This window comes from Drosophila navojoa, chromosome 2 (genome assembly GCF_054131105.1).
Source record: "Drosophila navojoa isolate 15081-1374.11 chromosome 2, UAZ_NAV_1.0, whole genome shotgun sequence".
NCBI lineage: Eukaryota > Metazoa > Arthropoda > Insecta > Diptera > Drosophilidae > Drosophila > Drosophila navojoa.
Window position 1 is genome coordinate 14696907 of NC_142890.1, and position 23537 is coordinate 14720443.

Below are 23537 nucleotides of genomic sequence, written 5' to 3' on the forward strand. Positions count from 1 at the left end.
TAAAGTTCTTATTGATTATTAATGAAGGTGCGTGGGCGTGGTCAAGTAAAAAACGTATGATTACTCTATATATGGCAATCGAAACTTTTATTAGTGAGAATTACAAAAATCGGAAGTTAAAGCTATAATTTATGATTTGGGTGCCAGGCTCTGCTGCACCAACTTCAGGTGATTCTTAAGCAGGCAGTCAGCGCCGCGATAAGCCCATTCGCATGCGTTCGAGCCCTGCTCGTTCTTGTCCAAACAGGCCTCAATCTGGCCGTGCAGCACATCGTCGTGGTTGGCATGGCCACGGCTCAGCTGTGTATGAATGTTCTCCACATTGTAGCCAGACTGGTTGTCGAACAGCCCGAACTTGGTGAAGACGCACTTCAGATAGCACTGAGTCTGGGCATCATTGGGATAGACCCATTTCTGGTATTGCTCCACAAGCTCATTGGGTATTTTCAGTTCCTTGACGCATGCCTCACGATAGCTCAGCATATCCTCCTTGTTCTTGATCACATACTCGGCTGAGACCTGTGAGTGAGTAGATTGTGCAATACATCGATCGCTTGAATAGTCTTCAAAGTACTCACCAGGCCAATGAGCATGCAGATGGCAACGAGATATTTCATTTTGATTCCTTGGGTGTGCTCGGCTCGACGATCAAACTTCGACTGTGAGACGTAGGGCCCTACACAGCCACTATTTATACCTGTCGGCGTCGACTATCAGCTTCATCTACCTACTCTTAAACAAAGAGGGAACCTTTTTTCATAGAGGCAAAACGAATTGAATATTCTTTTTTTTGGTTGGATAATAGTTTTATATTTCTTATGGAATTGTTAGTATTTCAGGAAATAATTGTCTCTTAATTTTTGAAGGCCTAAGGAACTGAAGTTTATACATATTAGTTGTTGTTTTTTATTTTGGTTTTCTTTTATTTTATTATTAATTTTGTTTTTGTTTATATACATATACTTTTTAATAGGTTTTCTTAAAATGTTCTTTCAAATATGGAAAATATATTTTTTCATATATATACATAGTAAGACTAATGTCATTAGAGATTATTATATGCAGTTTATGCATTTAAAGGGGATAGCTATTGATTATGCAAATAAACTAAATTAAATTCCGTTAATAGCATAAACAAAAAACATCTTTAATTTGTTTAAGCTTACTATCATATATGTATGTATGTATATACCATATAACAGAAATACTGTAGTTGACATTTAATAATATTGTAGAGTATGAATTAGTTTAAATTAGCTCGAGAATGTTATTATGAAAGGTTCAACGTTTGCTGGGTCGCCTGTTGAGTTGTGGAGGGCTGCGATTGAAATCTTGTTCTCGGGTCAAAGAATCTTCACGTATTTGCTTGAGGATAATTTTGTTGGATAAGTGGAATCTCGTCAATGCGCACTCACAGTCGTTGCAGTTGCGCGCCTTGGAAATTTTCCACTGGGACGACAGGTAGCCAAAAAATATATTCAATAAGACAATGCGTTTAGGGTTTCTTTTTCTCTTTCTTAATTTATTTCGTTCTGCTTATCCCTGCTATTCGTTCATGTTCTTTTGATTACAGGTAACAACACGTGAGACTCTTTTAACTTCGAGATCAGGTTTAATGAGCTGTGGTGTGGGTTTGCTGCAGCAAGTAATGCGATCCAATAGGCTGTTTATGGCTCCGACCACCGATAGACCCAAAAACAAACCAGCTATGCCCCCATACGAAACTGTGGAATAATTAAAACAATCAGAAACTAAGAAAACGCTGAGAAGATCCACACATAAAAAACCTCACCCATCAAGTCAAGCATTGTTATATGCAGAGTGGAGCGATACGAGAAAAGGGTCTCCTCCTGAAAGTAGACGTCAATCTCAAACTGATTACCTCTGCTGTCGGAGCTGCTTAGCCGATCCGTGAATGTAGCTGCATGATACTGAGTGTGGTCACAGATGGGATAGCACTTGCAACGGGTGGTATTGAAGACACTGTTCTTAGACTCCTCAATTATGTTGCTCATGTAAAAGAGTGAGACTTTGCGAACTCGTTGATTAACTAACGTTCTAACTCTGCCTGCCAAACACTTACCTCCGTTCTTTTGCATGCACAGCAAATCCGCAGTGGTGCACTGGCGCAGGGGCTCCTCATGTGTCTGGTCTACATTGATTGGGAATAGTTTGTGAGTACAGTTACACTTCCTGGATATGTAGGTCATATGGCATCTGACAATGCACTCTGAATAGGACTGCTTCAGCTCGTCGATAAAATAACAATATCGCTTATTCACGGGGCGGGCCCTAACAGCTGGCTCGGCCGTAAAGTGCCGCGGCTGCAATCCGACAACAATCCGATCATCTGTGGAATACGTCACACTGGAACCCACATACTGACCCGGCTCTTGCACAATGACCTTTTGAGAGAAGAATTGAAGTTATATTTTGAAGAGAATCATTGAAGAGAATCATTGCGGATATCTGCTTGGCATCTTTAGGTATCGTAGCTATAAATTCGTAATTCGTAATTACTTTTATTAGAAACAAAATTATAGTATTGCCCTAGTCCCCAATACCACTCAATAATATTATTTCACTTATTCCACTTTTTTGTTTGTTTACGTAATATGCAGTTAGTTCCGATAATGAAATGGAAGTGATATCAACTTGCGATATGATAAAGAGTTATTTGTTGTGGACGGATTGTTATTTGCATGATATAAAATTGTATTTTGGGCTACTTACCCCTAGGGCCGCCAGCCTGATGCCGTTTATAAAGCGATTAACCTTGATACTTAGCGCGCTTTTGAGTCCAGAATCGGCCACCGACCAGGGCCATGTGGGATCGGCATCTTCGACGAGCAGCGAGTTGAAGACGTAGCAGGAGCCCACCTTCAGCCTTCGGAACAGCAGGCTGCAGCAATCCACTTCTTGGCGGCGCCAAGTGCACTCCAAAAACAAATCCTTGCAGGTGTAGCCAAAGTCGAATATGCTGTCTAGGTAGAGCAACGAGTGGTTATTAAATTCCTCGAACTCGCTAATGTTCAACTGTGTGGAATGGCCCATTGGGGTGCGCCAATGAATGCTCTGCATTAGATTATAGAGCAACATTAGGCGCTGCTCTCTGGCATTCGTGTGCGTGCTGGGCGTCATGTGGGTGGGGCAAATGGTGATGGCTGGGAAGGCAATCTCCGAGACGTGAACGTCGGTGCGATCGATTGTGGTCTGCACCCAGTACTGGAAGTAGCGCTCCGAGGATAACACACAGACGTAGATGGTCAGCACAAAGGCGACGCACATTAGTATGATACGAGTTACGCTGAGGGTAGCAATTGCCAGCTGAAGAGTTAAGGCCGTAATTTAGTATATTAAGTGCTTACCGTCTGATGCAGAAGCATTTGTCCTTTGGCCCAACTGGTAGCTTGTCATCATCATTGTCATCGGCATGGTCATTGCAATCAAACAACTTAATCACGGGACCCATTTCGCTGAACTGATTGACGGGCGTGGCAGTTAATCAATGAACAGCAGCGCCGGTATTAATATCGCAAGTTTATGGCTCTGCATCTATCTGTCAATGGGCTTATCAGCCAATTGAAACATAACAACTCAATTACACGAATTGTTAGCATTAATGGATGCCCAAACATACTTTCAGCCCATTGCAATTATCAGTCGAAACTTATGCGCGAGAATCGGCTAGATAAAGCCAGAGCACGCTGTCCGTCCGTCAGTAGCAAAATGGTTAAAGTGGCGAGCGCTGCCATGCCAGCGGATAAGGATAGGGATGCGGACAAGAGCTTCGTGGAGCTGGTGCGCAGCTACTTCCGGTATTATTGTGAGCGATCGACAATACACTGTGTGCGCTATCTGTACGACGCCCAGCTACATAATGTGGAGAGGTGCTGCATCTACCTCTTCGATCTTTTTCATTCACTGATATACTCTCTATGCAGACTCATCTGGGGCGTGCTGCTCGTCACTAGCGTAACGCTGTGCTGTTCCTTCTATATGCTGCTCTCGGAGCGCTATGGCGCACAGAAGCTGCAAACGGTTATTGAGGACTCGCAGTATCCGGTGTTCCACGTGCAGTTCCCGGCTGTTGGCGTCTGCACGGACAATCGCGTCAATTGGAGCAAGCTGGAGGCGGCCAAGGCACACTTTCTGCCCGCCAATGCGAGCGAGAGTGTCGTTGAGGCCTTTGTCACGCTGGTCAAATACATGACGCTGCTGAGATTCGAGAACTTTGAGTTTAGTACTTCCGAAATGGAGGATACAAACTTTGAGATTGTCGATTTCGTTTCGCTCAGTTCGCTGGCTTACTTTCTGGCGTTGCGCTGTGAGGATATTCTGGTGCCGGACTCCTGTTATTGGCGGCAGACGTCCTTTAACTGCTGCGACTACTTTCTGCTCGAGAAGACGGAGTATGGCTTGTGCTTGGTATTTAACTCGGAGCTATCGTACCGCTCACAAATGCTTGTTAAGCGCGAGGGTGCTGCCTTCTATCCGAAACACAACGCCAAGGCGGGTCAGGGCTCCGGTCTCAACTTCAACTTACTGTTGAACGACAGCTTCAAGTGCCCGGACTCGACAGTCACGGATAATGTCTTTGTGAATAGATTGCACCGTTAATTGAGTTTGCACTTTCCACTCAATTTAGCAATTTGCAGATCATGATCAAACCGCCCACCCAAATGACGAATGTCGTCTACTCCATTAGGCCCAACACAGAGACCCATGTGGCAGTGCGACCCCAGAGGACGCGCACTGACTACAACACACGAAACATACCGCCGAAGCGTCGCAATTGCTATTTCGAGGACGAGGAAGTTGACTTTGGCACGAGTCGCGTCAACAAGAGCTCCCTGATCTCCAACTGCCGCACCAACTGTCACGAGTCCTATCTGGTCAGGCTGTGCAATTGCTCGCTGCCCATTTTCTTTGTAAGAAACGAAAAAGGTGAGTGGGTCGCTTATAAGCCCTCTCTCTGTAGCTTATTTATGACACTCTCCTGGACCACAGTCAGGAACTGCACGGCCTCTAGTCTGCGCTGCATTTCACGTCACAATGGTGAGTCCAATGCCTCGGCCCCAACATCAGCAGTGGATTACCATGCCTCTTGCAGATATCTTCAGCTACGACAAGCATTTGGAGGAGGATAGTTACTTCACCGCCAGTAAGCCGGGCATGAGCTGTCCCTGTCTGGTCAGCTGCGACTTGCTGGAGTACTTTACCTCCACCACCACGCTGCCCCTGTCCCCAATGGAAATGTACTGTTGATTTACATAAATCTATAGTAAAAGTGTTCTCAGCTCTATTCCTGTTTTATATAGGCCCACATCGCCGGCCCTGAAGGTTTTCAAGGTGGACGTGCACTATCAGGTGGAGATGATGATAACGTATCGCACTAGCCTCGAGTTCACCAACATTGACTTGATTGGTATTCCTTTTGCCTTACACTATATACACATTTATGAGCACTTTCTTATTTCAGCTAATCTTGGTGGCATTTTTGGCCTCTGCCTGGGCGCTTCTATGGTCAGCGGAGTTGAGCTAATCTATTTCCTAACTGTGGGATTTTCTGTATATCTATACGATAACAATTACTACGCCATTCTACGTAAGAATCTGAAAAGTAAATGGGCCATGGGACTGCGTTACTTGCGTAACGAAGTGAGCCACACCCACCAAGGGGCGCACCCTGCGGAGCCAAAGTCCAAGAGCAAATTGCGACACCCATTTAGCAGCCGAGCCAACGCTTGGTGAATATTATTTACTTACTCAAACCAACTTTCTGCATGGATGAATATAATATAATGTAATCTAAAAGTCGAGCAATATATATGATATTCTAAGTGAAAGCTTTTACCAAACTTGTTTGAGGAAAATATTGTGAATATATTGATGTCCCTGATAGGATGAGCACAATTTTGGAATACTGTACTTATGAAGTTGATATTTATTATATTTTCATGTTCTGATCTTATCATGTTAATTTACCATCTTAATAAACAATCTTTGTGGGTGTGATTTTGTGCCGAAATTTGAGTGTTATGGGAGCTGGAGATTCTGGTACCCAAGGTTGTGGCTTGGACTTCAGGTTGTATTGATGCAAATACAAGTATAGGCCTATCGTGGCATAGTAGATCAGCTCAATTGCACTGAGGAGCGAGGCGCCAAGGAACAGACCAATAATGCCACCAAAGCTAGCTGTAATTTGAGTGGATTGATTTCCTGCAATTAACTGAGTCTTTAATGGAGCTCACCAAGCAGTTCCACAAAGGTAAAGCGCATATGTGTCTGGTACTTAATGTACCAGGATGACTGAAAGAATATGTCCAGATGCATGCTAATAGTGTCAGCAGTCAATTCCTGAGCTCTATGGGATAGAAGTGTTATCAGCAGATTGAGCGTCTGCTAGCTATACTGACTTACTCCATGGCACTGCTGCTATAGATGGTATCGTAGATGAGCTGGGAACAGCTGTTGAGGCACTCACAGGTCATGCTATCCTTGTACTGGTTGTCCACATACTCCCGCTCCAGGGGAAGCCGCTCCACGCTGAAAGTCACTTTAAGGAATATTCAGAAAGATGATGAGCTATCGGGAGAAACATTTACTTACATCGGTGTTCATACAGGCATCTGAAATCGGAGGCCTTGCACTCCGAGAAGTTATCCTTCTGATGACGGGGAAAGAGCAGAGTGGGCGAGCAGTTGCAGAGGTTGACCACGTGCTCCTGGTGGCATTTGGTTCGGCAGTTGCCACGCCAGTACACAAAGCCCGGCAGATTCTTGTAGTGTGGATCGTGGATTTCGTCGGGGAAGATGCAACGTCTGACCTTTGCAGTGAGAGCTCGAGTTCTGGCATCGGAGCCAGTGTATCGCGGCACCATGCTGATCCTATTGTGGCAGTCGTGTGGCACCAGGCGAGCTGCCTCGCTCCACTGCTGGGGCTGCTTGACCATTATGTAGATGCCACGTAAGCCAGGCTTAGTCAGTGATTTGTTCAACTGGATGTACACCTCCAAGCCGGTGCCAGGACCCGATTGGGCCGTGCGCCGTGGATAATACTTATCCTCGCGCTAAGAGCAATATACTTAAGAGAACGACTAGCCCACTAAGCCTTCTGTGCGTCACTCACCTCTCGTTGTCGCATCTCGGGACTAACTGCCGAATTGAATACCCAGCAGAAGCCGTACTCGGTGCGCTGCAGCTCAAAGATCTCGCAGCAGTTGTGCTGCTTGCCCCGCCAGGTGCAGCTCTTGAAGAAGTCATTGCAGTTCAGATTCATGGCCTCCAATACCTTAACCACATCCAATCCATCTAGCTGTCGTATCTGTCCGGCGAGGGTGGAATTCTCAAAGAAGCTTCCCAGACTGTGCATGTCTCTCAGGTGCACACCAGACGCGGCTGCGAAAAAGGTTCTGAACAGCTCCTTCTTCTCGGCACTGGCATCGGTGCCCAAAAACTCCTCCGGCGTCTCCTTCAGCAATCTCGGCCAGTTGATGCGACTGCGTGGACAGAGAGCCACAGAGGGGAACGGCACATAGAATATCGGCTGCATAGTGTCTTCGATAGTCGTGTGCACGCGCGCTGAGTTGTACAGCTTCGTCAGGTCCACATAGACAATCGTAGCACAAATGAAGGTCCCCACCAAAATCAGTAGCCAAATGAATCTAAAGAGTTGAAAAGTTGATGATTTAAGAAAGAAAACGAAAATTTATAATTATTGAATTGCATTTGCAGACATCAAAATATGTATTACTAAACCTCGTCTATAGGGCATTGCCTAGTCGGTCAGAATTGCAGTTCATACTCTAGTCTTTACTATGTTTTTTATTGCATGCCATAAAGTGTATTATTCAACATTTTATCGTCTCACCTTTCAAAAGTACGCAATTTGGGATCCGTCAAGTAACGAAAGCCATGCACTGAGGAATTGGCGCAATACTCCTTGAGATAGGGCAGCATCAGACCAACGAACCTGCCATCCTTGCAGCAGCCAGTGGCTTTCTGATGACGTGGCACAGTTTTATCGATGTAATTCCCATAAAGTGGCCGACGTGCCTTCGGTTGTGGCAGCTCCTGCGGATAGAACATTTTGCCTTGTTTTTTTGGGAGCTGCTGGAGTGCGGCGCAGCCGATGAGCAAATCGCTTTTGAGCATTCGAGTTCCATTCGCCGGGCAGACAAAGCCCCATGTACATTGAACTCAATCAAAAAGCAATTATTCTTGGTGGACAGCATAGGCTTGGTAAGCGTTGCGCTGTGTAAAGCTTAAATCACGCACACAATTAACACTTGAATGCCGTCTGGATGGGAAGGCATTCCATGGAATGGAATGGGATTGGGATGGGGATGGGGATGGCGATGGGATCGAGCTGCTACAAGCGGACAAGGACGCGCAAGATGTTTACCCAACAGTTCTGGCTGTGAGTTGGCCCTGGCTCTGGCCAACGGCAGCATAATCTCCTGTTTGTTTGACTGTTTGCACGTTCATTAAGCGACTGCCTCCATCCTGATTTGATGTTGAGGGGTTGGAGAATTTCAAGTTGCTTTCCAATTGGGGCCGGACAGGACGAGCTGCTGCTGCTGCTGCTCGTGCTGTGTGACAGATTTTCTTGCTACCAGTTGGTTGGCCGTCGGCTCCGTCGGTTGCTCGACTCTGCTTTGTGTAAACAACTAAAAATATTTTCGATTTATCATTGCGTGTTTTCGTCGAGAACGACTTGACGATTGAGTTGCTGTTTAGTTGCCTTTGGCAGTATGATTTATTTGCTCTGCTCACATCTTTCAAATACTTTTGTGCGCGCGCCGAGGAATCCTACAAATTTGTGAGGCAAACACTTTGCTGTGATTTGACTGAGTTAAAGTCAATTGATATGATCAATAACAGACGCCAAGCGGTGGGGCACGGCTAAGCAAGCTTCGCTGGTCTAATGAACAGCTCAAGGACTTGCTGCCTCTATCTAATAACTGGAAATAGCCAAATGGCCAATTTCGAGCATTATTAGTCGACTTTCAGTTGCTGTCTAAGAATAGAAAATGGCCAAGTGGCCAAGGTCAACAATTGTCTGTGATTTGCATTTGTTTGTCGACTTTCGCTTGAAAAACTGAATGGGTTCTATATATACTATAGCCAAACTGAAAGACTTAGCTAAGAAGCTTATGCTTTATAGCTTTATAAGCAGAGTCTAACGTAAACTAGGCAACTAAGAAACTTGCAAGTTCCCAGAATTTGGAATTATTAGCTGCCATGTGTTCTTGTCGAGTTTCAGGAAATGGAGCTTGTTTATCAAGGTAGCTATGGATTAATAATACAATTTTGTTTGAGATTTCCAATGAAATTAAATTTCATGTGAATTCCCTAACTTAGACTGAAAATCTCATTGCTTTAACTGAAAAGCTTCATGAAACTATAAAATTGTAGGGACGAGCATGTTCAATGACAAGCATCAATTTAATTTCCTGCCCAGTGATATGGCACATGCGAAGACATTAACATATAGAGGCCAGATTCTCTGGTGCTCGTGCGTTAATAACTTCCTGTTGCCGCGCCTGGATCAGAAACTTTCCCTTTTATGTTAACTTTCAGCACACGCGTGTGCAACAATTTGGCCCCTAACTGACGGCTTGTCGACTCCATCGTCGCCGAGGTTCAAGTTCATTTGGCCTATTAAGCGCAGACAGCGCCGCAGTCATGTAAACTTTCTGGTTAGACATGCAAAGCCGGCAGAGCAAGGCCTCAGTCAGCATACACACACTTACGTACATACATATATATATATGTATATATCTATGTATATCCTTTGCCTAGATCCAGTTGCCGTTTGTCGCTCGTCCGCTCAAAATTCAATCTTACTTTTATGAGCCAACAGAAACGTGACAACAAGTCGCTGACAGGGCGCAAGATGAGCTTCTGCATGTTGCCAGCAGACCGTGTGCCAAGTGCCCGCATTTAAGCCATTTAAATATGCAAATTTGGCTTAAAAGGAGCTTTAACTCCTTCGTGGTGCTTGTCAGTGTCAAACTTTTGCACGCTAATTTGCATGTTTAGCACCGCGGCATTGTCTTCATTTGCGCTAAGACTACTCGCTTCGCCCCTTGCTCCTTGCCCCGTTGGGGCCACCTAACTACGCTATAATTGCGTTTATCTTTTGATGAGTGAATCCCCGCCGAGTTCCATTCATACTCCTGCTGCTAGGGTCTCTGCTCGTGTCAAAGTCATAAACAAGCCACCAAATGCCTGTTAATTATTTAATAATATTAAAGGATTACCAGCCATGAAGCCAAGTGCCATGGCTGTGATTGATGATTGTCGTCCGGCTCGGCAAACGCTGGCTAAAATACATCGTCGCCCATGTTTGCGTTGACGTTGAGCAAAGGCAAAGATTCGTCAATTTGCCTGATGAGCTGCAAAGGCGGCCAAGGCTGCACTCAGATTTGACTGCGATACAAGCGACGCCATTTTGTTTATATCCACTTCCGCTTGCATTGATTTCAGCTGCGCTCTGACTTTTTGCAAGTAATTTGAATAATTTTCTAAAGAAGTGTAAAATTTACATATGTGTGAGTGTGTTGGCCTGTGTGTGTGTGTGTGTGCATCCCGGTAGATCCCAGTTGGCAGTTGCAACATCAAGATAAAAGCGAAGCCGGAGATGCAGCTGGGGGCAGGCACAGCTCACACACATACACACACACACATTGCAGCATAGCAGCTGCAAGGACTCGAATGCTGTGAAGACAGCTCCTAGAGCTGGCAATGCTTTTAGCATGTCTTTTGCAAATGCAAATGTTTGTACGCAATTGAGGAATAAACAAACGCACACTATGTGCGCATATTTCAATGTGTGTGCGTGTGAATGTGCCTGTGTGCGTATGTGTGTGCGTAAGTTCTTAACTTTTGTCCTTACTGCTTGCCATTGAAAGAGATTGCATGCATGTGAACCTCAATTTGAATTATGAACTTGCGAAAATTACGAAAACTTTTTATAATTGATGTTATGCATTTTAAATCCGTTCCATTCCTTAGCTCTTTTTGCTATACTTTATTCAGCTTTTCCGTTATTCCTTTTTGCCATTTTCGCCATTTACATTTGGCATTTCTCTCCATATCTTTATATCGCCTGCTGCTGCAGTTCCCAGTGAACGCTAAAGCAGGTTCAAAGTTTAAGCGCATCGATTTGTTGCTGGCTTTCAACTACTTACATAAGCAAGTTGTTAAAAGGGTTGTCAACCGATTTTCGCCATGGCATTTTCGTCGATTTTTATGCAATTCCATAAAATCGAAACTCCCTTTTGATTTGATGAGTGCTAAGCACCATTTAATTCAATATCCAATGCAATCATAAGCAGCTTAAGCAGCAGAGCTGCAGAGCAAAGTATAAAATGTTTGCATTTGCTTGGCATACTCGGCGTATGCTTGATTACTTCGACTATTCATTGGGTAATATTAGATGGGGTCTTTTCGCACCTCTGCCATGACAAGGGCATTAACACATATAAAATAGCAGTAAACACTGAGGATGCCAGCAGAAGAGAAGAACTCAAATGTTAAGCTACACACATCAACATAATGCAACATTTAGAGAGAACGAGTATGCGAGTGTGTGTGTGTGTGTGTGTGCGTACATGTCTGCTATGCCTCGTATGTGTGAAAGGCATTTACAAAATTTAAGCACCCGAGAGTTTAATTTGAAAGTTTGTTTAACAACTTTTTAAATGGCGTTCAGCGCTCTTGTTTATGTCACATTTTTGGCTGTAAATTCAAGCAGGCCGAAACATAGTTGATGTAAAATTAACAAATTTGTAATCTATGGCATGTTCAGAGTAAATACTTGATTATGATATGCATGAATTGAGCTTAGACTTAGTTTTTTTAGTCTGCAGAGTAAGTTAAGCTATTCATATTTAATTGCGCTTGTTGCTGGTAGATGAAGCTCTTGCAGCTAAGTGTAATTGAATTCTAATCAATCAATCCCAGCCCATTATTGCTTCCAGACTGTCAGTATACAGTAAACTACATATATATATATATATATATATATATTATATACGGAGCACATAGTTTTGTCTTAAATTGAATCAACACCTGTTGCCTGCTGTCTAGAGGTGGGCAAAATAAAATTGAGAAGTGAATCAAACTAAACTGCTTCCTGCTTAATAAATTTCAAGGAGCCAGTGAATGGCGAAGTGTAAATATTTATAGTATATACCTGGGTCTCCTGCTTAATATTAAACCATGCTTAAGTATTTGTTTAAAATAAGTTTTCTCTTGTATAATAATGAGTGAATTGAGAGAGTATTTATTATTTATTTTATTTATTTTTATTTTTATTTATTTATTTATTTTATTATTTATTTATTTTTCAGTCATGCTTTAGCAATTTATAGTTAATTAAATATTTTTTAAAATTTGTTTCTTTTTATTTTTCCATATAAGGAAACTTGTATAAAAATAAGCAATTTCTAATATTAATAATATTATCGAAAATTTCTAATCACTTATGCTATATTTATAAGTCTATATTCTTAAAAATTTCATTTTCATATCATAAGCCTCACTGCTACGCTGAAACGGGCCTGGAGTCAACTGTGCTACGCAGCGACTGCATCAAGTGTATAACAGTTTCACGGCTGCGCATTGCTCAGTTCGGGTTTTGGCGCCAATTCGTCAGCTGTACGCGCTTTGCCGGCGCTCGCGCTGGAGCCGAGCGCAGCGCACATAACTGTGCTATAACAATCGAACAGTTGTGAGCGGCTGCAATAAATACATGTACATGTACATGTACAACTACATGTGTGCCCGTGTGCATGTGTGTGCGTGCCGCACGAGCCGTGCGATGGTCGCTTCTTGCAGGCTGAACGGCCATCATCGTCCTCGTGTTTGCTTGCGCGCCACGATTTGAGGCTCTGAAATGCCAGCAAGTGTTTGGGCTCGTCATTCAGTGCCAAGCACGAAGCCGAACACCGTCGCTTGTCGTCTGTCGCTTGTCGTTGGCCACACAGCTGTCGGCACCGTTAGGCGTCGTTGTCGCCGCTGCTGTTGTTTGCCAAGTTTCGCGTTGTTTTTGAAGTTATTCACTCGCGTCAGTTACATCAGTGATGTTCAGAACGCGTTGCTCCTTGCTCCTTGTGCTCGGTTGCCAAATACTTGTGAACATCCTCGCTGCAGTGCACTGAGCAATTCAAACTATCAGAACAAAGTTCGCTAAACTTGATTAAACTGAAAAAAAAAAAAAATATAATAAAATAAATAAATACGTTTATTTTGTGAAAAAAGTGTCAATTAAATTCAATTTAATTGTGTTTTAAAACATGAATAAAAAGAAGTAAAAAAAAATTTATTTTTGTTGTATGTGTTGTTTAAAATATATATTCAATAAAAAAGATAACAATAAATATCTAAAAATAAAAAAAAAAGTTTTTAATTAAATTATAAAAAAGGATAGCTGTTGAGTTGTTAATTTAAATTAGATCAATTAGATCTGAAGCAGGAATTTATTTGCTTTAAATTTATGGCTTTAAATCACGGAGTAATACAAGTTTTTGTTTAATATATGTTTATATTTTTTATAATATATACTGTTCTTAAAAAAAAGTAACAATACATTAAAAAAAAAATATACATAAAAAATATATATAATATATTCAAAAATTAAAGGATGATTTCTTACATTAAAAATGTATTAAGTAGTAATTTTTGGAAATTATGGATTATAGATTTTAAAACTTTTTTAAATTAATAATTCCTGTAAAAGCCAGTCATAGGTAATAAGATTTTAGTTTGGTTTTATTGGTACTGAAATTGAGTTGAGATTTTTCGGGATACATTAGATGGGTTTTCTTACAAGCTAATATCAATGAATTTCATATTCCAAAAAGTTGAAAAACAATTAAAAGAGCAATTAAAAAACTCGTTGCAAACTACTTAAAAGAAACAAGTTAATTATAATTCACTTAAAGCCCGCCCCGTGTGGACTCTGCTCAGACGACGCCGTGGAACAGAGACTGCTTCGTTAAGCTATTAATCATGCTAATATATTAGCCAAGTGAAATTCAATTTGAAACGCAGCGCGAGTACCTAGCACCGTATGAGGCGCAGGGCGGCAGGATGCCAAGCAATATATAAGAAAAATTACCCGAAAATACCAACGAAACCGACAGCAGGAACAACCACAACAACATCAAGCTGCAGGCAGTGAGACGAGAAATTGCATTCGACGGAAACTCGAACAGCAGACAGCAGACAGCAACAGGAGCTGCAGCTGGAGCTGTGCAGCTCCTGAGAAGCCCAGGACGAGGAGGCCGCAACTTGCTAAGAGGTAAGCTATAAGTGTGTGAAATGAATATTGGCTTATTTTTCAGCATATCCTTAAAGCGCCTTATGAGTGCTGCTTACCCACTAGAGCCGCGTCAGGTTGAAGTGGGGTTCGATCAAGTTTTAATATCGGGCAATTAATTACCAGAAATGCTTGCGACCTTTTTAAATGAAGCTATTTTAATTTGAGCAAATGTTTGCTGAAAGTTAAAAAACAAAAAAATGATAGCCTGCAGTTTGGGGCCCGTGTTGTTGCTCAGCAAATTAGTTGGCCTTTTGAATGGGCCAAATAAACAGGCAAACAAACAGCAACAAGGACGCATTGGGACCGAGGGCCTTTATTTCCTGGAAAAAAATGAAAACAAATGCCCTCAGCGTTATTTTGTATTTTGTATTTTGTAGTTTTTCCATTTTAAATGCAAAACGACGTTGGGCAACAGGACAGACGTCGAGTCGACGACGACAAGTATAACATTTAGGTTAATCATACGCCATGTCGTACGACAACGGCTCTAGACGCCTGCGTTGTTGACTATTTAGCATAAATTAGTAAGTTTTCACTCTTAGTGCTGGCCGGGGCGCCAGCTAAGCAAACACTGCGGCTCTGGGCCCAACTTTTGGCATTGACGGAAATAAATTTCTTTGAAATGGCAGACTAGCCATTCTGGTTGCCATTTCTGGTTCGCTTCGCCTTCGTTGGCTGTCAGGTGAAGTGCTGCTAGCTGTCGCTAGCAGCATCTGCCTGCTGCTGGCCAGCGATGGCTCACTGCCGCACTGCCTTGCTTCCTTATTATTTAAATCAATTTTAATTTAATCATTTTATCGTTCTAATAAATCATACACAAGGCGCCAGACCCGAGGCGACGACGAGCAGCGCCAGGGCTCTCGACAGTAGTCTATGGAGACTGCTCAGCTTGAATTGCCTTGGCTCTGCTTTGCTGGACTTGCCTTGGCTTGGCTTGGCTCGGTTTGGCTCGGTTTGGCTTGGTTGGGCTTGATTGTTATTAACAATATGCGAACATGTAGCGAAAAGCTGCAGACAAAACAAAATTTAAATAGAAAATTAAAGCGCTGGCGACAATGACAAAGCTGTTGAAGATGATGATGATGATGCTGATGGTGATGACGATGACGTTGCCGGAAACAAAAGAAAAAAGTTTCTTCATTAAAATTTTTAATGACTTTCTCTCTATTTGCGCAAGGTAATGAAAGTCAACAGAATAACTATGTTCATGCGCCATATTTATGTATAGAGGTATGAGCGCAGCGCAGGGCCCATATTTACCCGAGATGCAAATGCGTAGAGTTTTCCACGAAATCTCTGCCTAATTTGTTTTCCCGTGCGCGATTTATTAAATTCAATGCCAGCTAAACAAATTCTTTATTGAATGCCCTACAAAAAAAAAAATCAATATCTGAGATTCTTAAATGAAATAAAGGGAATATGACATAAATTCTAAACTAAACATTAAAGATTTATACCTCAGTTGGACATTTGAAGTGAATAAACTTCTGCGTTTCTCTCGTTCTCTATGAATATACTTTGAGTAAACATAGCAAACTCACGGGCGTGCCATGACTCGAATAAATTTTCAACTTACAAGTGGCAATAAAAGAACTTTTCAAGAAAATGAAAAATATCTCAAACTTTTACTGCTTCAATTCATTTGATAATCACACTTTATTAGCAATCAACATTTGGGAGACTAAATACATAATTTATAATATATATTTAAATTTAAATAAGTGTCTGGTACTTACTCTTAATTTAATAATTCTGTTGATTGTTTATGGCAATTAAAAATCGCCAGCTCTTTACAAATATTTGCAAAATACATGCTAAGTTCTTGCCTTGATAAACAACTACTAATTGTATGCAGTATTCAATATATATAAACCGAAAATACCTGTGCTTTCTGTTGCCTCAATTACCTTTGAGCACATGCAGAATATTTACAATTCCAGTGAGGAATATTCTATAAATGGAAATAAATCAAACATATGTACATACATACACCTGCACGTACAGCTGATTTCAGATCATTATGATGAGGAAACGTTGGGAATTTAAGTAGCTTACTCCAAGCAACTTCAATTAATATAGGAAATTCCAGGAATAGACATTCGCCTGTGTCATTATTATTATTATTATTTGTGGCGCTGCATTAATGTGGTTGCTGTATGCTGTTTCACATAGCTTTTATTGATTTTGTTATTCAGTTAGCTGGCACGCACGCATGCGAAGGTATCTAAAATGCCAACTAATTAAATCTAATTACCAAGTAATATTTCCCCACAACGCATGACCTAACGCACTGCAGACAGTTTCTTATCTTGCGAGTCATTAAAGCCGTGCGCACACAACCCAACAAGAAGCAAGATATGCTTACCTCACGTCTCGCACAGATCTAATTCGCAATGCTAGCGGTAGATAATGGCAGCACATACATATGTATGTACATATTGGCTTGGCATGCAGAAAATAGTTTTCAGATCGAACAAGTCCACATACGCCCCTTACAGGGTATTAACTGGAGCGCATAGCTGAATAGATTAACAATTAAATGCCACACACAATTAACGCGTAATAATGCCCTAGCCTAGGGCGCTGTATTTCAGCTGTACGCCGTATCCGATGGTGTGTGTTAACGTGTGTTTTACGACTTAGCGGCTGCCACGCCCCCTTCGCTGGCTCAATGTATGTGTGTATGCGACAACGCAACCAAAGCTAAGAGCTCGCTAAACTATTTATTTGCATATAAATATTTCAATACAAATGCCTTGCTTCACGCACACATACAAGCGCAAACAAACAAAAGGGCACACACATACTCACACACATGTCGTCACACATTTTCACAAAGACATTCACTTGTGTTATTGGAATAAGTTGTGCCTGCTGCTGCCGCAATAGAGCTCAGCAAGAGCGAGTGCGGTGCAGGTACAGGTGAACTGCAAACTGCCGTGTGGTGCTGTGGTGCTGTGGTGCTGGTCTCCATGGCCGCACATCTGTAATTGAAATAGTTTGCCAGCCAACATGCGGTATGTGTGACAGAGACAAGGACAGAGTGGAGAGAGGAGAGAGAAGGGAGGAGGGAGGGAGCATAGTGAGCATAGGCTGAACATGTTTTCAATAAAACAAAAGGAAATCCATTTGTCACAGAAATAATTGTTTGCACACAGGCCTGCTGCAGCGCTCAGAGTCCAAAAATAATAATGAGAGGGTCACACACACATACATATGCACACTCAGGGGCTGTGCAAACGTCACAATTTATTTTTGTTGCATTGTTTGAAGCGCTAAATGCGATTCCAATTCAGTTTGCTTTACAGTTTTAACTGTAAGCGCCGCTTTAGCACAATGAAAGCAACACATGAACCATACATTTCCTCTCTAATATAAATGTGTGTGTGTGTGTGCTGCATGAGCCTTTTGTTTCCCCACTTGAATAAAATACAAATCTAACGACCGAAAGCTTGACTAACAAACGATGCAATTCAAAACAATTTCCAAAATCAGTTGCATGGCTTAAATCAAATGCAAATAGACAGAGAGCAAGGGAGAGAGCGAGAGAGAACGAGACAGAGTTAGATAGAATGGTCGTGTGCAACAGCATACAAAACTAGTTTGTTCAAGTTGGTTGTCAAAAATCGGGCCGTCATCAGGAAGCAGGACACATTTAAGTATCAACATGATGTACATAATGTTTTACGACTGTGCCGCTCATAAAGCAACGCAAGTGCAATTACCGCAACAACAATAACGATAACAGCAACAGCAACAGCAACAGCAACAACTATTAACTCTGGGCCAATGTGCAACAATGTTTGACCAAGTTGCGTGTGTGTGGCAGCCAAGCAGCGAGGCACTTAAAATGTTTCAACCATTATCGTCGTCACAGCTCTGGGGCTGAGTGGCCAAAAGTTGAAGCCACAAACTGTTTGAAATTCGGTAAAATGTTTGGCAATACTATAGCATACAATCATCGAATCGATTAACGCTGAGTTTTCAACACCCAACATAGAGCACATAGAGTTGAAATATTTTATAGATAAATGACAAAAATTCTGCAGAAATTTTGCAAAATCTAGACAAATATCATCCATCAGACGTCGTTTGGATGAAAAGCAAACAAAGCTTTAAATTCTCTCCTATGACAGGCTCATCCTATTAGAGTTCGTCTAATCTGAACTCGTACTCGGTCAGACAGAACAAACTTGCATAGTCGATGAGGGATATTCTAATGAAATGAATGCGAATTTATTTCGAAAAATAATGCATAAATAGAGCATTCTATATATGTTAGCTTTTCAGTGAATATGATCAAAGTTGTCTGGCAGCATTAAAATATAAAAAATCATTTTGATTTGCTATTTGCTGTATATTCTATAGCGATAGAGTGGAATGAGTCATCGAATGTTTTTAATAATTATTCGGTCTGAAGACAAACTCATGCTTGAGCGAATTTGCAATGGCTACTTGAAAAACCGGACAAAAGCACGAAGAGCGCTGTCCGTCAGCTCGGCTGCTGTTAGATGCGTGTGTCCATTGGAGATTCTGAAAGGTCACCGTCTGCCTCGCGTCGAGCTGAGTCGAGTCGGTTGGCCGTCATTGCCGTCTCAATGGCGGCACACTTGTAACACTAATGAAAATTCCAATGAACTGTCAGGCGCAAGGGCTACGTCAGCGGCCTTGGCACAGTGCCAGTAAATTGTGTCCGAGTGGTCATAATTTGGGGTATGACAGTGCCGTCGACGCTCGAGCCGCAACATAAAATGCAGCGAACTTGAAATTTTTCCAGCACAACTGCAAATGTGAGTGAAGCCGAAAGTATTATCCGCCCAAGATCCAATACCCCGCCCAGCTGGGGTGGCAGCACTTTGTGAATTGCCTTGCCGTATGTGGGCTGCCTCACTGCCTGGTTGGCTGGTTGGCTGGTTGGCTTCAGGCTCGTCTTGTTAATAACTTATGACAGGTTGGTAGGTCGCAAGAGCTACAACAAAGCGTCTTGCCAGAGTCAGCTGCTGCTGCTTGTGCAGCTTGTGGTGCTGGTGGTGGTGGTGCAGTTTTCTCCTCTGTTGCTGCTGCTTGTGGTTGCCGCTGTCGGTTGGAAATGATTAATGAAACAATTTTTTATGGGCATCTGGCCAAAAGGATTGAAGCCACACATCGTGTTTGCTTTGTTACATTGCCAAAGCAAATTGATAACTACATACATGAAATACACACATACATACAAAGCCCGAGAGGTTCGATCGAAAGCGTTTAATCATTGCCAGCCCTCGAAGTTCAATTGAATGTGGCCAGCGATAACATGGATAAATCATAAATAATGCATTTGAATAAAGTTTTTGCTCGCGGATACATGCCGAGAAATCCTCCAGACGCCCTTTGAAATTTAGCTGTGAAATTCGAACGGAAAGCAGCTTGTCCGATCCCAGACACGCTTCAAAATTGTGTCACTAAATCCCAGCACGTGCGGCCACTTAACAATTCGGGCGGCTTAAGCTGTCGCCGTAGCGAGGCTAATAAATAATTTGGAAACTTTCGCATTTCCACGAATTTGCAGTTCAATTGCGCTAATTGACTTTTTGTCGGGCGCCAGATCTGAACGGTAAAACAAACTTTGTGACAGCAACAAATGCAGGCGACTACAGGAAAAAAATAAATAAAATGAAATTGGAAAGAAATTAAACGAATTGACATGTAATATGCGAAGTGGCTCCAGCGCAAAGCCAATCCTGCAAAAGTTTCAAACTCTACTTGAGCCATGTCCTGGGCGGGGGCCATGTTGGCCTTCTAGGCGGAAGTGTGAGCAACGCGCAGAAAAATAAAAAAAAAAATACAAAATTAAATGAAAATCATAATAAATTTGAATATTTACGAAAATTGGCTGGGGCAAGGGAAGGGGAATACAATATCCAGACAGTCGCACGCATTCAACAGTAGCTGCAGAAAGTTTGTGAATTGAAAAATTGAAAATAATGAATGACACACACACACACACACACACACACACACACACACACACACACACGCACACACACACACACACACACACACACACACACACACATATATATATATATATATATATATATATATATATATATATATATATATACAAACACCCACGCCGAGCTGTTAAGCACAAATCGCTCAAAATTGCTGTCGTAAATACAATTTTGCAGCAAACCTGTCTCAACACCGCCATCTCGCCCCACCCACCCCACAACAGACACACCCACTAAAATTTCCAACAAGCCGCAGGGCAACCTGCTGCCGGGTAAAACGACAGATTTGAGTGACAATCCACAAGTAACGGTTGCAGGAAGAGTAAACAACTCTAGCCGCTTGCTTACCTGACGCTTCTGGTGTCGCACTCTCTCTCTCTCCTCTCTCTCTCTCTCTCTCTCTCTCTCTCTCTCTCTCGCTGTATGTGTGCCAGTGGGCGGTTGTGTGGGTGTGTGTGTGGCTTACACATTTAGGCTCTGTCGCCAGCGGGGCGCCCGCATTGCGGCTGAACTGAACGCGGCAGCACAGGTATTTGAATTCATTACTTTGTGGCAAGGATTTCACATTTCGCATTTGGCTGCCTGGCGGCGCACGCCGCTCGCTGTCTAAATTATGCTTTCACTTTTTTATTTTACAGCAAATTATGGCACTGAAATTAAATTCATATTTTTATGATCGCAAATAGGCTCAGCAAGCGGTTTTTTCTGCTTACGGCTCTTACATAGGGTATGAGGTATTTTCGCTGGCATACTCTTCTCTGTTTTAATTATTAGTATTTCAGACAGGTATATTAATTTAAGCCGAAATTGAGCTAATTTTGTATATTTATGTATATATGTATATTGATTTAAATTTACATTTTTGTTAATAATTTTTTCTCGGAGAGTATATCGCGCAGCCGACTATTAATATCTCACTCATTCACCAGTTACGTAAATATATTTTAGTCGAAATTCAGTTAATTTTTTTTTTATGAATTCATCTGTATATACATTTCGTTTTAATTCCTTCTTACTTATTTTTACTTAGAGATTATATCGCATAGTCTACTATTAATATTTCATACTTTCCTTAGTTAAATAAATTCAGTAAATGTTTTTTTTTTTGTGTGTAAATTTACCATATTTATATATATTCAATTCAAATTCTTCTTACTTTTTTATTCAGAGAGTGCATTGCGCCGTCTGCTATTAATATTTCAAGAATTCGGCAGTTAGGTAAATGTATTTTAGGTCAAAATTCATCTTTGGTTGTATAAATGAATCTCTTTTGTATATGAACTTCAATTTAACTTCCTCTTCAACTTTTCTTCCCAGATAGAGTATTGCGCATTCGGCTGGCTGCGCATTGCAATTTTCTTTTTGGCTTTTGTGCCCTTCCTGTTTTGCCAGAACTTTTGCCCGTCTATTTATATTTCTAATTTTCACCTTTCTGACCAACGTTGTTTTTTTATACTCATTCACGAAGTGAATTAGTATATTGGTTTTGTGCAATGTCCGTCTTGCTGTCCGTCCGTCCGTCCGTCTGTCCGTCTGTCCGTCTGTCCGTCTGTCCGTATGAACGCAGTTCATTTCGCCGCTATTGAAGCTAGAGACTTGAAATTTGGAACACATACTCGTGTATAACTCCGATTTATAAAGTGTTAAAATTTTCCCGATCCGCCCACTAGGGGCGTGGCAAATCGGAAAATGCATTTTCCGATATACCAGAAATCATGTTAGTTGAAGAGCTAGAAAGTTGAAATTTGGTATGTGGATCCGCGTTGACCCCCCAAGTCCAAAAAGCTATGGTGGATATATCTAAGCCCATTGGGGGCGTGGCAAATCAGATAAAACTGTATCTCCTAAAGTTCTAAAGCTAGAACGTTGAAATTTCGCACGTGAGCTAATGCTATATTTCTATAATGACTGATGAAAAAATTGTATGTCTACGCCTACTGGGGGCGTGGCAAATCGGACCTGAAGATATAGTAATTTTTCAAATTTGGCTATATTTTAGGCACTATTGATGCTAGAGACTTGAAATTTGGTATATATACGCGAGTTGACCACCCAAGTCCAACAAGCTATGGTGGATATATGTCCGCCCAAAGGGGGCGTGGCAAACCGCAAAACTTTATATCTCCTACAGTTTAAGAGCTAGAAGCTTCAAATTTGGATAGTTGAGTTACTGGTAACGTCCTCTATCGATGCCTTAAAAATAATTGTCACGCCTTTTTGGGGGCGTGGCATATCGAAAAATACCCTGTAATTTTCACATTTTTTGAGCGTAAGCATTCAAATTTCGCATTTACGTTACCGTTAGCTCTTTCTAAGAACTGGCCAAAAATTAGGTGTCTACGGCCACTAGGGGCGTGGCAATCGGGATTTGTAGTATCAAATTGCGACATTTATATGCTTGAGCTATCTATGTATGTACATGTATATACAAATAGGCTTAATAGGCATTGATAACACGGAAGGAAACATTTTTATAAAAATTAAAAATTAAATTTAAATATTTAAAAAATATAAAAGAAGCTAAAATAACAAAATATGCAATTTACAAAAAAGAGTTTTCCGCGGGATTTGAACTCGCACCCAAGCCATGTTTGTCAAAATAACAAAAACAAATTTAGCCGGCGCCTTTGCCGACAACGCTACCGCCTACTGTCAACAATAGTAATTAAAATGAAATCCAAAAATAAGATTCTTGTTATGAGAGTAGCGGATGGTAAATTCAAGAACAAAGCAAAAACAAATCAGTCTCATGTCAACGCTAGAGTATGCATTTATGTGTACATACATACACACATACAAATGAGCGCGTGCATAAGAAAGGCTGGAATGCTTGATGCTACATATGCGTGCAGTCTTATGTATGTACATACATATACATGCATATATGCGTACATACATATTTGAGGGCTTTTTAAGAAGAATAAAATATCTATTTTATAAAAAACGAAATATTTATGAAAAAAAAAAAACTTAACCTTGATGGGGACTTGAACCTCCGCCGCTGGTAACATAACTTGCGACGCCTTTAGCGCCCATCGCTTTGCTTTACAAACTGGTAGCTAAAATACAATAAGCTAATAACAGAGTGTCATCTGACAAAACTACAATAACAGCTAGAAAATCCAGAAATCAATCGCAATTCTTAGAATGCTAAAAAGCGCGCTTTTGTAATGTAAACAAACGCTAAAGAATCTGCAATAGGTGTGACCGAAA

At 41.6% G+C, this 23537-nt stretch overlaps 5 protein-coding genes across 5 annotated transcripts in view; 2 read left to right on the forward strand and 3 right to left on the reverse strand.

Moving 5' to 3' along the window:
• Window positions 1–60: 60 nt before the first annotated feature.
• On the reverse strand, window positions 61–714 carry Obp99a (Odorant-binding protein 99a). The gene is made up of 2 exons (XM_018100840.3): window positions 579–714; window positions 61–519 (listed from the first exon to the last, which is right to left on the reverse strand). Exons 1-2 carry the CDS (start codon window positions 615–617, stop codon window positions 130–132), a joined length of 429 nt encoding a protein of 142 aa, XP_017956329.1. The 5' UTR covers window positions 618–714; the 3' UTR covers window positions 61–129.
• A 547-nt stretch (window positions 715–1261) lies between these two features.
• Window positions 1262–3517, reverse strand: ppk30 (pickpocket 30). Its single transcript, XM_089256723.1, has 4 exons — window positions 3369–3517; window positions 2734–3307; window positions 1793–2414; window positions 1262–1724 (listed from the first exon to the last, which is right to left on the reverse strand). The coding sequence occupies exons 1-4, from the start codon at window positions 3470–3472 to the stop codon at window positions 1546–1548; spliced, it is 1479 nt and encodes a 492-aa protein (XP_089112849.1). The 5' UTR covers window positions 3473–3517; the 3' UTR covers window positions 1262–1545.
• A 26-nt stretch (window positions 3518–3543) lies between these two features.
• On the forward strand, window positions 3544–5757 carry ppk20 (pickpocket 20). The gene is made up of 6 exons (XM_089256160.1): window positions 3544–4599; window positions 4659–4947; window positions 5011–5058; window positions 5114–5258; window positions 5322–5428; window positions 5483–5757. The coding sequence occupies exons 1-6, from the start codon at window positions 3544–3546 to the stop codon at window positions 5752–5754; spliced, it is 1917 nt and encodes a 638-aa protein (XP_089112286.1). The 3' UTR covers window positions 5755–5757.
• Window positions 5758–5992: 235 nt separating this feature from the next.
• Window positions 5993–8407, reverse strand: ppk21 (pickpocket 21). The gene is made up of 6 exons (XM_030383225.2): window positions 7873–8407; window positions 7132–7666; window positions 6613–7072; window positions 6424–6559; window positions 6255–6367; window positions 5993–6198 (listed from the first exon to the last, which is right to left on the reverse strand). The coding sequence occupies exons 1-6, from the start codon at window positions 8154–8156 to the stop codon at window positions 5993–5995; spliced, it is 1734 nt and encodes a 577-aa protein (XP_030239085.1). The 5' UTR covers window positions 8157–8407.
• Window positions 8408–12910: 4503 nt separating this feature from the next.
• Dop1R2 (dopamine receptor 2) overlaps window positions 12911–23537 on the forward strand; it is a 31482-nt gene continuing 20855 nt past the window's right edge. Inside the window, exons 1-2 of the mRNA XM_089263618.1 lie at window positions 12911–13320; window positions 13874–14313. The gene's annotated coding sequence lies outside the window, so the exon portion shown is untranslated. The remainder of the gene's footprint in view (window positions 13321–13873; window positions 14314–23537) is intronic.